The 14,710-nt window shown below is 38.5% G+C and overlaps 1 protein-coding gene across 15 annotated transcripts in view; it reads right to left on the reverse strand.

Moving 5' to 3' along the window:
* MACF1 (microtubule actin crosslinking factor 1) overlaps positions 1-14,710 on the reverse strand; it is a 330,651-nt gene that overhangs the window by 47,114 nt on the left and 268,827 nt on the right. For all 15 annotated transcript variants that reach the window (XM_087446236.1, XM_087446232.1, XM_087446235.1 and 12 more), the window contains 8 exons: positions 8,962-9,123; positions 8,373-8,543; positions 7,565-7,731; positions 4,336-4,495; positions 3,650-3,976; positions 2,385-2,469; positions 1,636-1,877; positions 743-949 (listed from right to left, as the gene is read on the reverse strand). In XM_087446236.1, coding sequence (XP_087302362.1) covers positions 743-949; positions 1,636-1,877; positions 2,385-2,469; positions 3,650-3,976; positions 4,336-4,495; positions 7,565-7,731; positions 8,373-8,543; positions 8,962-9,123 — 1,521 coding nt within the window. The remainder of the gene's footprint in view (positions 1-742; positions 950-1,635; positions 1,878-2,384; positions 2,470-3,649; positions 3,977-4,335; positions 4,496-7,564; positions 7,732-8,372; positions 8,544-8,961; positions 9,124-14,710) is intronic.

The following is a 14,710-nucleotide window of genomic DNA, read 5'->3' on the forward strand; positions in this document are numbered from 1 at the left end:
GGCTCTGCTATTTTGGTTAGCATATTTGATAGTAATTATAGTTCTTGGTTCCTTCTCCTCTTCCATCTAATGCTAAAACAGTTGATTATGTCAAACTAAGACTGTGATGCATTTAGACCTTTTGGGTCTGGATATCACCTACTCTCATCACCATCTGCCTCTTAGCAGGGCATCAGCTAAGAAGAGTGCTCATACAGATTCTTCTCCAAGTTCTGTTTTTTTGTGTGTGTGAGGAAGATCAGCCCTGAGCTAACATCCATGCTAATCCTCCTCTTTTTGCTGAGGAAGACCGGCTTTGAGCTAACATCTATTGCCAATCCTCCTCCTTTTTTTCCCCCAAAGCCCCAGTAGATAGTTGTACGTCATAGTTGCACATCCTTCTAGTTGCTGTACGTGGGATGCGGCCTCAGCATGGCTGGAGAAGTGGTGCGTCAGTGCACGCCCGGGATCCGAACCTGGGCTGCCAGTAGCGGAGTGCGCGCACTTAACTGCTAAGCCACGGGGCCGGCCCTCCAAGTTCTTCTCTACTCAAAAGGATCAAGTATTTTGGGTCAAACTTAGATCCATCCTCACACACCTTTACCCAATCACTTCCCATCACTGAAATAATTTGTTTCATCAGATTTAGCTTGATCTCATTATTCTAATTTCTGAGCCTGTATTTATGTGGGTCATAGTTTTGTACCTCACACATATATCCCCACTGCCTAAAATACTAACGCAGGAGTATTATAAACATTACCTGTTGCGATCTCTGAATAGCAGCATCAATTTCATCTACCCTTTGTCCAACAGTGTCACTGACCAGTTTGTACTGCTCATTGGCATCGGACACAAGTTTATCCAGCCCTTCTCTGGCTCTCCAGGGGACCAGCTCTAAGAGAGCACGGCTCACTTCATTCACTGTGTCCAACATCAGCCTGTGCTCCATGACCTCCTTCTTTAATTCCTAAGGAGGTAAAAAAAAAAGTTTTCAGGCCATACCTTGCTAAATTAAGCACATTAGCAGCTGTGCTGGGTGAAAAGTGCTATCTCTACCACATATCCCAGCAGGGCTCTGACCTCCTTCCTTCACTTATTTTTTTCTTGTCTCAGATTTTTCAATCATTCCACAGCCTGACTTTAGGCTTAGCTGCTGCTTAGAACTGTCTGTAACATTTCTTGACCCAGACTGTCTCTGGGTAAAACAAACAGTGCTTCTTTCTTTTTTCTCCTTACTCCGATAGAAACGATAAACAATGCTTTAACCAGAGGTATTTAACTCAACAAGTACCTACACAGTATTTCTGTGCATCTAGAACTATACTAGATCCTACAGAGAATCAAATATAACCATGAAGCACTCTTTAGAGAATGAATCATGAAAGCAAATGCTAAAATGTTACATATGAAGCAAACTTCCTAGGGTTTTGGCTTTCAATCTTTTCTCTTCTTCAGCCCGTAACAGTGGTCTTATTTAGGTCTGTCTTTATGTAAAATCTTACTGTCCATGAGTAAACAAGAAAGGAGGCAGGCAGAAATTTTTGGTTTAGATTTAAGGTAAAGATAGTTGGTGATGAAACTTAAAAATTTGAACTCAAGGATTCTAGGAGGAAAACTTTTTTTTTCCTTTTACAGTGTGAAATCACAGTTCACCTTCTGTCTTTGCTGAAACTGGGGTATGTGTTCTCCTGTTGGAGACTGTCCTCCACTGACTGCCAGCTCCTCCTCCACCTCCCTCAGCCACCCGGTCAGCTCCTCATAGGTAGACTGGAACTTGGTGGCCAGCTGCCGGGCTTGCTCTAAAGTTCTGAGGGCCTTGGAGCTAGTGACTGTGATGTCTGCATAGCGAGTCTTTATTCCATCCAGCTTCTCTTGGATAAGCAATACCTCTTCGCCTGTGGGAGACAGCACACAATTATTCATATTTAACAGGATATGAGGGAGTCCCTTTAATCCCCCTTTCTTCAAATCAGAGCTTAAATTTTATAGAGGCGCTCTCCCTATCACAGTGAGACTTCACCTAGCATCCCATACTAAGGGAGGTGGGAAATAAACGTTTCAAGTGATAAAAGAAGCCACTTCTGAGATTATTAAGATCTGAGTTGGACTGCAGGTGTTTCTAGATGTTCCCAGCACCTTTCAGTGACTGCTGGCATTTGACATATTGAAGGGCAGGGGGAGTCATCATCTATAACCAGATATGAGACAACAAAGTCTTCTAGTTTTCAAAAGATTTAGCAGGAAATAGAAACCCAGGCCGCCAGCCTCCCAGTAATAAAATCAGTGAAGAGTAAGCTTCTCCTATCTACAAAGCGAAGTGGCTAGTACAGGGTGCTTGTTTCCCTGGAAATATGATTGTCTGTTGACCATAGAGGTGCTAAGAGACGCAATTTTCAAAGTACCTGTGGTTTGTTTTAGAAGAGCCTGACCATTTTTAATGGCTTGATCTACATTCTTCTTTCTATTAACAATTTCTTCATTTAAAGCCTGCAAGGAAAGAATACCATTAATCCTAAAACTATGGCACAACAAAGGGAAAGAAACGAGAGACTTTTAAGAGGCCAAATTTAAAGTAAAGAGACGAACACTAGTTTAGTTTAAAAATCAGATATTTGATTCCTTCATTATCTCTTGGTTACCCCATTAATTACTCAAAATAATTAAATCAGATACTTAGAGGCAAGCTTTCCTTTGTACTGGATGAGAAGAGATTTAGGATTAAATCAGCTTTACCAAACTATTGGTACCAAACCTGAACCCAAAAAGGCAGAAGTAGAACTCACCAAAAAAGTCTACCATGTCCATAACAAAGAATAAGACACAGAGTTCAAGAGAAGAAAGCAAGAAAAGGCTGACTAAATCAGGCTACCAGTTAAAAACTTTCAATATCTGAAGGCAATGAAGCAGAAGAATCTTAGATTATTAAAAATAAAAACTGGGACGGCCCCGTGGCTTAGCGGTTACGTGCGCGTGCTCCGCTGCTGGCGGCCCAGGTTCGGATCCCGGCCATGCCGAGGCCGCGTCCCACATACACCAACTAGAAGGATATGCAGCTATGACATACAACTATTTACTGGGGCTTTGGGGGAAAAAAATAAATAAAATAAAAAAATTAAAAAAAAAAAAAATAAATAAAAAAATAAAAATAAAAATAAAAATAAAAACTGCTTTGTCTATTTTTACCATCCCCAAAGAAATTTCATAAAAATGAAATGAAAAGGGCAAATTTTTCTTTCTACTAAGATGACACAGAATGCTTGGAAGTTGAGCATATAAATTCTAGAGTTACAGCTATATGATCAAACCCTGGGCACTATTTAGGTAATCTGGTTTTGTTAAAGTATATTCTTTTTCATAAAATCGCTCAAATGGAAACTGATTAATACTTTACCTAATTATGTAAAACATGAGTTGGAATTGAGACGGCCCCTGACTACATTCTGGATCATCTTCTAGAATTATTGATTCAGTTTGTTAAGTACAAGTATTTCCATGGACTCATCAAAAAAGAGATTAGTCCTTAGCAACAAGTCTATAAATATGAATTTGTGTATAAAACAAAGTTGAAATGTTTGAAATTAAAAAGAAAAAGAAATGAAAAGAAACATAAATCAAAATTACAAAATAATTTAGTAACATAACCAATAAGAATGGAAAACATGAATACCAGGTGGTCAGCATGCTGTTTCTGCAGGACATCCTGTCTGTAATCCTTTACGAACACTGAACTGAGCTTGTCCTCAACCTCAGCCAGCCAGTTGAGCACCTCCACCTCATCCTCCCCGAAAAGCCTAGCGTTAGACAGTGCTTGTTCAAGCAGGGCTGCTTTCCGAAAGCACCGGTCTTGAATCTCACTGTATCGGGCCTGCAATGAGTCTAGCTTTTCTGACAGCACACCCTGTTCTGCAGAGCATGTCAGGGAGGAGAGGGACTGTCCAACTTTGACTGCCTGGTGCACATCTGCTGCATGGCTTTCTATTTCTTCCTCCAGAGCCTGGAAATCCAGATGGAAAAAGTGAATAACAGAAACAAAATAAATGAAAAGTAAACATAAAACAATGAATAACAAATGATAAAATAAATTAAATAATAATATAAAAAGTTCACCTACTGAAAGGCAAAAATAATATAAAAATTGAGAACAAAGGCTGTTTTTTTTTGATGGTAGCCTATTAGTTGATTTCTAGTTTTATTTCAAGGATGTGATTATTCCAATTAATAATTTGACCATATTTTAAAGTAAACTTAAAGAAACCCACAAAACACATCTTCTAGAATGTTTCAGGCAGTTTTCTAATTTCTAGGATTTCTGATTCTAGTTCTGTGTTTTCATTTACCATAACTACTTCCTACCTTGTGCCGAATGATCTGCTGCTGTATTTTGGCAGTCTGAGTGCCAACAGGTTCTGAGTTAGCGAGCTTTTTCTCTGTGACAGATAAGAAGTCAGAAATGGGCTCAGCTGTCTCGTGAAATTGTTTGGCCAAAACCAGGATATCTTCCAGCTGTTTTTGCCTACACAAATATATAGAACAAGCTGCTCAAGCAAAAACTCACATTAAGGCTGATAACAGCACTGTATTCAGTAAAAGACCAATCTTTACCAGGTACATTTTAAATATCAATGATAAACAGAACACATTTTGCTGTTTTAAAGGCTTTCATAAGCATTACCTTATTTTGATTCTGTCATAACTTTGGTAAAGTAGGCAGAATAATGATCCCACTACTACAAAAGAGAAAATGGACACTGAAGTCTTAAAGGAAGATTTGCCCAAGTCACTCAGTGAGCAGCCATAGTACAATGAAGATCAGAATCAACCTTCTAATGCTCTTTTTCTTATGGAATGTAGCAAATGTATCATCTGAACATGTGACCAACATAAAGTTTAAAGGAGTCAAAAAATCACCAGTCTTCATTTCTCTCTCTCTGTCACTGCTACCTTCACTTGTGAGTGAAGAGCAGAGAGCATCTGAAGAGCAAAGGCAGACTATGAACTAAAACTCCCTTCCCATCTTCCTAAATCCAGTCAGGCTTCTAGTAATTTCAAGTCTAGGACATAACTTTGAATCCAGATTTAAAGCTAAAAATGACCTCAGACTATCTGAATTTGCCAAAACAAATGGCAGCCAAAAGAACTAGGGACTTTATAGCTCACTTGGAATCTTAAATCTTATTTAATATAACATCCACACTAAGCTTGGATTTCCAGTATCCTATAGATTAAAAGCAGCAAATTACAAAAGGGGGAGGAAGTCTAAATGTTGGAGGCAGCCTGATAAAAAAGAGACAGAAAAACAACCACAAAACTGTATTAGCACAACAATGAATTTCGTTATTAAAATTAATAACAAAAGGCCATAAAAATGACTTTCAGTCATTAAGAACAGACTAAATGCTATGTCATTTGAAAAGGCCTAGCGGGTACTGATGTACTTTAGTTCAGCAAACCTTTAATGAACACATACTTTGTGCCAGGTCCTATGCTAGGTACCCTGGAAAACTTATTTTAATAAGAAATGATTTAAATATAAAGATTTGCCATTTTAATTATCTGGAAATTCAATTAAGTTTGAATATAAAGAAAAACGTATTGCTAGATGCTATTTTTAAATGCCAACGTATAGAACTTCCTTTCTTAGTTTGTTTATGCCAGTCTTCAAAATACATCTTTAATTAATACAACTAAAACATATAAAGGTTATAATTAAACTAAAATTTCACTTAAAAGAATTGCCCCTAATTTCTATGTCTTTCTGTCTCATCTCTGATTTTGGAATCTGAAAGTTTGAAGAACTCAATGTAAAAGAATTTGGGGTAGCAAAGAGAAGAGCTAAAATAATTTAGAGGCATCAAAAATTCAATATTAAAGAATCTAAATAAAAGTGTTTTGTATGTAACTTGGTATTTGGATGTAACTCTTGGTATTTCTCTTTAAAATACTGGCCCAGAAGCTGTGTCAGACTAGGAGGATGGAAGCAGGTGAGGTAGAAGGAAAGAGTCATAAAAAGATACACTAGAAACAAATCATGACTTTAAGGAGTTTATGAAGGTACAGATAGTTATGGCAGTTAAGAGGAAGGTGAAGTTATTCTATGCTTGGGGAATAAAGAAAAGCTTCACAGAAGAAGAGAAGATGGACAGAACTATTTCATGGAAGATGCAACACCATCAGCAAAGACCCAGAATTAGGAAACTGACAGAAGATACTGAAGAACAGAATATGGTTTACTTTACCTATAATACAAGGAGTGAAAAGAATATCGGAAAATAAGAAAGGTAGGTTAGGGCCAGACAGTAGAGGGCTTTGAATGTTGATTTAAAGAGTTGAGATTTTATTTTATAGGCCACAGGCAGTCATTGAAGGTCTTTGAGCATGCAAAGAGGAGAAGGCTGAGGGTAAGCGGCAGTAGAGTGATGAGTGATTAGTTAGGAAGCTACCTCAGCTGGGCTACCTCCTATGAACTAGTCCAGGTGAGAGCCTGTAAGTCATGAACAGAGTAGGTGAGGGGCAGAGAAATGGATGGATAGGAAAGACACTGTAGAAGTAAAATGGACAGAATTTAGCATCCTGACAGATGTGGGTGGGACACAAAGCAGGGAGGAGGGTAAAAATGGGGCTGAGGTTTTAAGCGTAGGTAACTGGAAGGTTAATGGTACTATTGGTGGAAATGGACAGAGAGAGAGAAGAAAAAAAGTGCAATTTGGAAATAAAAATAAGTTAAATTCTTTCATTTTGGGCACTAATATGGGTAAGCAATACTCTGTAACTCAGATAAGAAATAAGCAAGCCATGGCCGGTGGAAGTAGAGACCGAAGAGGGAGTTATTTGAAGACTGCTATTGGCTACCTAGAAAACTGAAAGGATACAATAATAAATGATCAACTCTACTACTCGCACACTGATTTCTCATTAGCTAGCATTTATTCTTAAAACCGGGGACACTATAAGCTAAAAGTAAAGACATCCGTGTGACTTATTAAGCTCAAATGTCACTGGGGTAACTTATAGCTATGAAAAGAGAAAGCAGTTCCTTGGAGGAGGGAAGTATACTGCCTGTCTTTTGGCCATTTATTGAAGAAAGTTTATGCATCTCTTGAATGCTCATATATTGAACAGAACCACAGACTAATTCCTAAGTGCAAAAACATCTAATATTAGGATAAGCTAACAGAAAAGAAATATGATAAATTTCAAGTCCAAGTATCAAAAGCATTATTTATAAATATGAAAGGGAAAAATCTGTTTCAAAAATTCAGAAAATAACTTGGCTGGATTGTAGAAGTCTGCGTTTGTCGTTTGGAACTATGATTATACTGCAGCAGAACAACAACACAGAGCAATGAGTCTTCTAGTTCTCAGAAATTTATGGAGTAGCTGAGGCTCATTTCCTCAGAGTTATTCTGGTTATGAGGATCATCTCTAAAAATTTATCCCTCTCCAAGATAAAAGCCATTAAACACCTTCCAAAGCTTCTGTATGAATCACCCAGGAGCTTTTAGAGCATCCCAGTGATAGCAAGTCAAAAATAGGAGAAAACAAGCATTCTCTGACCCATTCCTCAAAACCCCTTTGGCCTTACCTGGCTGCTGCCTTGCTGAGCAGTCCAGTCCATCTACTTTCAAGACTCTCCAACTGTCCGGTGATTTTCTCTCTATCAGCCAGCTCAGCTGACTGGGCTATTCTACCTCCTTCTGCTTGAAGCATCTCTACTGTGGCCTTTCGATCATCTAAGAGCCGCTGGAGCAACTATTGTACACATGTTTAAAGAGAATGAAAAGCGAAAACATGGGGTCACTTTAATATCTGAAGTGAGAAAGAAAAAACAAACAAAAAAAATCCAAAAAACCCCACCCTGCCAAATCCCAAGTTTAAGTGAAGTGTTTTTTTTTTCATCCTGAGGCAAAAACATGAGATACAGCATAGTTCCTACCACCCACATAAACTTTTCTCACACTGAAGTTTTTAAATGGAGCAGTGACTGTCATTATGTGACTTAAGGGAACTTATTTTGAACCAGGAGAAAAATGCACTGAAATGGAAATTAAGCCAACAAAAAATATAGAAGGAACCTTATACATGATATACAACATTATTTAGAATATTGCTGCCCCTGAAAACACCAAAAACCTCTTAAGGTAAAGCTGTTACTGAAACATTGAAATAGGATACATGAACAAGTAAAACTGGTCAGTCCAATATATGCCACAGTAAACCAGTAGATTAAAGTAAGATGATGAAAATCAATTTCCACCTTTCTTTTCAGGATCACACAAAGTAGGTTAGAATTCTACTGAAACTCCTGAATATGCTCCCTATACTGTAAGCACATGTGTTGTCTGCCACTCCCTATGGCTGTTACAGTTCACTGTCCCAACATTCTCACTTACCTTCTGTTCTTGGATCTGAGCTTTAACCACTTTATACTCTGCAGATGGAGGTTTCTGATTGGCTATGAGCTCCTCAGTGTCTGCCAACCAGCTGAGCAACGGCTCCAAGGCATCTTGAAACTTCCCACAATGCAACAAAGCCTCCTGCAGTTGCGCAATTCTTTGTGCAACCTGTATCACAGACATGGAGGCTCATTATGAGAAAGGAGACAGCTTTGTAAATTTCTACTGACCCCTTTTCCTAACTACAGATTGCAACCGCTGAACTTTTATTTGCATTCAGGTTCCAGGGAAACCTTAGATTTAGATGTCTCTTTTCTTAAAGATTTTTTTATTTATTCAGTTTTTTCCCCCCAAAGCCCCAGTAGATAGTTGTACGTCATAGGTTCACATCCTTCTAGTTGCTGTACGTGGGACTCAGCCTCGCGTTGGACAGAGAAGTGGTGCCTCGGGGCGCTCCCTGGATCCGAACCCGGGCCGCCAGCATCAGAGCGCGCGCACTCAACCGCTAAGCCACGGAGCCGGCCCTAGATGTCTCTTTTCTATGCCCTCTGTTCCCAGGCCATTTGTTACCCTCCTCGCCACTCACCTTTTTATTCAGTGTGTTCCATCGAGCATTGATCTCTTCCATGTCATGTTCCAAACCTTGCACATCACAGTTTTTCCCTGCACTCTGAATCAATCCCTGGCCGAGTCCATTCACCTGCTGTAATTTCATCTGAAGAGGATCCACCTGTTCTTTCTGAAACATCTAGATAATTGCAAGCCAAAGATGATTTAATCTAAAGGCAATCAGACCCTCTACACCACACAGTGACTGGTTATTCTTGGGAGATTTATGATTTAACAAAGGAGGGCCAGGGATAAAAAGAGAAAACAAGCCATTTGTATAGGGAACTATCAGGGAAACATTTAGTTTCATATTTCAATACATCCCTCCTATAGACAAGTAATTAGAGAGAGTTATGGCACCACTTAGGTTTTTAACCCAGTGACTCATGGTTTCTGTTTTTGCTTTTGTTTTTAATCTGCTTGCTTAATTTTTAATGCAAAAAACTATAGAGAATAGAGAAGCAGCAGCCTTAAGATATCATAAAAGTGTGAAGTATATCAATTCTAAAAGGGAAGAATGATACCAATTGACTAGTATTTAAGATTAAAAATACCTTGGGGAATAGCTTTAACTGACCACTGATATATGCAATGCTCTTCTCTGACTAGGACTCATATTAGCCAAAACACATTAACAGTGTGAAAAACGCCAACTTCATAACTTAATCCCCCGGTGGCCATTTAACTCCATTCTGTTCCAGGGCCACAGACCACACACAGCCAATAATCTTGAAACAGTACTCCTCTGATTACAGAAGGAAACAGGCCAACAATACTGGGAAATGTCTTTCACAACTTCAGACACATACTCTGAGTAAGATGCAGACATACATGAAATATTTTTAAAATAATGATACTGTATATCCATGCTCACCATGAAACAATGGAATTTGAAAACAACGTGAACAAGTGTAACAAGCAATGTGCATGTTTCTTTCTACTGTAGTTAAACTCCATGATGACTTAGAAATTTCTAGAAGGAAACAAAGAGTCAAAAGAGAATGGCACTTTTGCCACTCTAATGGTATTAGGGAAAGAATGAAATAAATATTTGTCCCTAAGATCAGATTTCTCCCAAATATCAGAGGATAAAATCAGCTATACCCCACTAGTCTGGATCTATTTCTGTTCTTTTTTCTTCCACAAAAAGTTCCTTCAGTTTCAGTGAGACAGGTGAGTCAATAAAGGCCAAAGGATGACAGAAAATGGAAGAGGACAAAAATAAATGTACAAGAAAATTATAAGTTTGGATGAGACTAATTTTGACTTTTATGAGACCACAGATCACACTAGGATTAGGAAACTGATTCTAGAAAGAATGGTCTATGGCTGGATAAGTGAGTCACTAGGGAGGAAAAGCCCCAGGGAACTCTGAAAAAGGAGGGTTACAAAGGTAATTACCAGTGGTCTTCATTTTATACTATAATTTGATTACACTATATTTTGTTAGGCAACACTACAAGGCAGTTCAGCTAAAAATGACTGTTTCCCTAACAACATAGTTCCCAGCAAAAGCAAGTGCTATGATTCCATTTTGTAGTAAAGATGTTTTCACTGCAGAAAAATCAGAGCAGAGGGAAAAAAACAACTCCCATCTTTTAAGCTGCTTGGGTGCAACAAAATGATGGTGGGGTGGAGGTTGGAAGGGCAAAGAAGCAGAAAGCCAAAGGCACAGAGGGAAGATGTCAAATCTGCACTGAAGGGCCGCCTTTTACCCAATAATCAAATCCTGTCTCAAACTATGACTGACATTTAAATTCTGTGCTGTCCAATATGGTAGCCAGCAGCAACATGTGGCTATTTAACTAAAAGTTCAGTTCTTCAGCCACACTAGTCACATTTTATGTGTCAACAGCCACGTGTGGCTAGTGCCTACTGTATTGGGTAGCACAGATAGTGAATATCTCCATTTTGGCAAGAAGCTCTATTGAATAGAGATGTAAATGAAACTCTTTTTTAAAAATTTGGATTTACTTTATTTATGAACATTTCCCAAGAGCATTAGAGATTCCTTCATTTCCCACCTCCACTCTATGGATTAAATTGACAGGGAATGGGTATTTGCCTCATCATTTTTCAGAAGTTTAAAAATGTATGAAAACACCTCTAAATAAATATTATCTAAATATTTATTTTGAAGACAAGTGAAGAGAATGTTCAAGAAAGTAAATTTGAAAACACTTGCTCCCTTCTCTCAACTCCCCAATAAAGCTGTTTTGCAAAACCAGTACTTTTAGATCCATTAAAATTCCTACTCCTTAGTATTTCAATGGGACTGTGCCATGTTATTAACTAACCAGTGCTGGCAGACATTTTCCAAAGCAGAACACTAGTAAAAATTATTGCAAGGCTGTAAGATGCAATAGAGACAGAAAACAGAAAATTTCCCCAAGAACTTAAAACACTTTTATCTTTGGTAATACCACATTCTTCCAGTTTTCATCCTGACTGATCCTTTTTTGATGTCCTTTGCTCTCTTCCTCTTTCTCTTCTAGACCTCCAAATGTTAGTCTCTGGGGGTGGAGATAAGGGCAGGATGTCTTCTCATTCTATACTCTCTTCTAGGCAATTCCATCGATTCCTATGGCTTTAAATATTAACCATGACAAATGTTTATGACTCTAAAATTTATATATATATGTATCTCCTTTGAGTTTCAAATCTGTATATCCAACTACTTTCTTAATACTGCCATACAAATGCATCACAGGCATCTCGAACCCAACCATTCCAAAATTGCACAGTACCTCCTACTTTCCTCTCCCCCAAAATCTGTTTCTCCCTAAATCAACAATTTACTACTATCCCCCCACTCCATCCAATCAGTTGTACAAATGAACTTAGAAGCTATTCTTGATGACTTCCTCTCCCTCCCTCCCAACATAAAAGCCATTATCAGGTCTTATTGATTCTACTTCCAAAATATATCTTGAATCCATCCAATTGTCTTCAAATCCATTGACATCTCTCAAGTCCAAGCCACCTGAAAAACTGCAGTAACCTAGCAGGCCTCTCTACTCCGTCCTTGATCCCCTACAATCCATTCTATACACAGTAGCCAGCATGATTTTTTTAAAATTCGCAAACCATTCAATGTTTTCTGTATTTCAAGCCAATTATATTAATATAAACCAATAAAATGTAAGACAAAAGAAATCTGATATTTATAAACCCCCCAAAACATTGAGAATGTTTACTGTCTACATTTAAAAAATGTAAATGAAATCATTTCACTCCTGTACTTAAAATCTTTCAATAGTTTCTCATGGCTTTTAAGGTATAGATCCTTTTGAGGCCTTCTTTCTCAGTCCCTGCACTGCCTGGCCCCTTCCTACCTCTACATATTTACTTCAAGGTACCCTTTCAGAACATTTGCTCGCTGTGGTCTCGCCACTTGTCCTTCTTTTAGGTCTAACACGTCAAGCTCTTCCCAGCTCTCACTTCCTTTGTCTGGAATGCTCTTCCCTCTGACTCTCTGTCTAAGTAACTTCTATTTATCTTTCAGTTTTTAGTTTTCAAAAATCCTTTCCCTTACACTACAATTGAAAGTAAATGCCCCTATTATTTACAATAGCCTTTATTTTTTATTCAAAGCATTTGCCACAATTTCTAACTATATATTTGTCATTTTTGCTTAATGTCTGCTGCCCCCACTTATACTATACTTATACGATAGTAGAAGTTCCACAAGGGTAGGGACCATGCCAGTTCTATTCACTGCAGAAGCCTCAGTACCTGGCACAGAATAGGTGTGCAACAAATATCCTTCCAGTGAATGAACAAATCCTTGTATAGAAATGGTGTTAAGGAAAGCAAACAAATCCATAAAGGTTCTGCTGATCAGCTGAACACTGAGGTGAGATTGTGGGTTCCCCAATTTTTGCTCAAAAAGACTTTCTTGGCAAATTTTAATTTTATAGAACTCTTATTTTACACAAAAGGTTTTTTCTTCCATTAAACCAGTGACTGGAAATAAGACCAAGGAAGTCTATAAATGAGAAGACGGTTTAATTAACCACAGATTGCTCTCAGTGGGCCCAGGATCCCACTATAGAAATAACAAAAAGTTCTGGCATTTTGCTGCTTCTACTAAACTCTGTTATTGCTATTAGAAAGCTTATATCTATTTTAACCATACATAGATGTGTACATTTATACATAGGTACACATACACACAGATGATCTAAGCAGTTCATTCTAAATCACATTCTGGGTATGATTACTTGTCGAGTTCTAAGTGTTTATGTATAAAAACAACAGGTTCAGACGTCTCTAGGAACTCTTTTGGAAAAAATGAAATCCATACATCTCTCATCTTGGAAAAACTGTTTCTCAATAATATTTCACCAATTTAGCCGTCTGTATATTCATATTACCTCTATAATGATATTTGTTTTGTTTCAATAAATATTTTCAAAATAGCCTTTCTACATTCTTATTGGTTAACACTCCTGGCTGAGGCTATGGTTTACATTTGTCCTTTTGTACACAGATGTAGGCATCTGCTTACTTCCAGATATTCCATAAAGTAACCACACTTCAAAGATGATGGACAACTTTGCAGCCGGGCTACTATTTCCTTCTCCTGTCATTTATATCAGGCAATATTTCATAAAATGACTATCTCTTGTAGCTGGAAGGACCCTTAGAGACTACCTAGCCCCATCTACTCATTTTGTAGATGGGGAATCAGAGATCTCATAGACTGCTATTAAGGGTCTCTCTGAATTTTTTTCCTTTACACAGATCTAATTGACTCCTTATAAATTTAATCCCTGTATTTCATTTTTTTTTAATTTTTATTTTTTTCCCCCCAAAGCCCCAGTAGATTGTTGTATGTCATAGCTGCACATCTTCCAGCTGCTGTATGTGGGACGCGGCCTCAGCATGGCCGGAGAAGCGGTGCGTCGGTGCGCGCCCGGGATCGGGATCCGAACCCGGGCCACCAGCAGCGGAGCATGCGCACCCAACTGCTAAGGCACGGGGCCGGCCCAAATCCCTGTATTTCATTGATTATTGCTATAGGCTTTATACTAGAAACATTCTGTATAATCAAGAATGCCAGTGACTTTAAACAGGTTACTGGGCTCTGGATGTCAATCCCAAATTCAGCAAAACTCAGAAAACTGAAAAAAGTCCATCAATCTGAAAAGCGATGCATTCTAATTTGATGGGATGTTACATTACAAAATAACTGGTGAAGCCCAAGGCAACACCACCACCCCTCAGCTAAGCAGGAGGATCTGTGGCAAAGTTGGCAGCTTATGGCCCATAATCAAAACGATTTTTCGTTGTTGGTAGCTGCATGTTTAACTGATGCTCTAGCTGACTACAAGTGCCCTGAAAGGCACTACAATGGGGTGGATGAGAAAACCTAACTGTCTTGTAGCGTCCATGGATAGTTAGGAGATGAGATTCATCCTAACTGTCAGTCAACAGTCAATGCCTACTTTGAGGAATGTACTGTTTTGAGTCCTGGGGACGGTGTAAAATCAAAACCACCTCTGCACTCAGTAATCCCTGACTGTATTAGATTAGACTAAACTTCTAACTCCTTCACTCCTTACCACTGACCAAATGACACCAGGGCAGTGAACTGTAGAAAGCTGCCAATCTCAAATTCCTTTGACTAGGAGTGCTCAGGGATGTGAACACTGTTCCCAACAGTTTCCTAACACATTCTGTTCTCTCATATTAAGAATGTTAGAATCTGGGACCTAAGAGAG

This window comes from Ceratotherium simum, chromosome 22 (genome assembly GCF_057802395.1).
Source record: "Ceratotherium simum simum isolate JZ-2026a chromosome 22, ASM5780239v1, whole genome shotgun sequence".
NCBI lineage: Eukaryota > Metazoa > Chordata > Mammalia > Perissodactyla > Rhinocerotidae > Ceratotherium > Ceratotherium simum.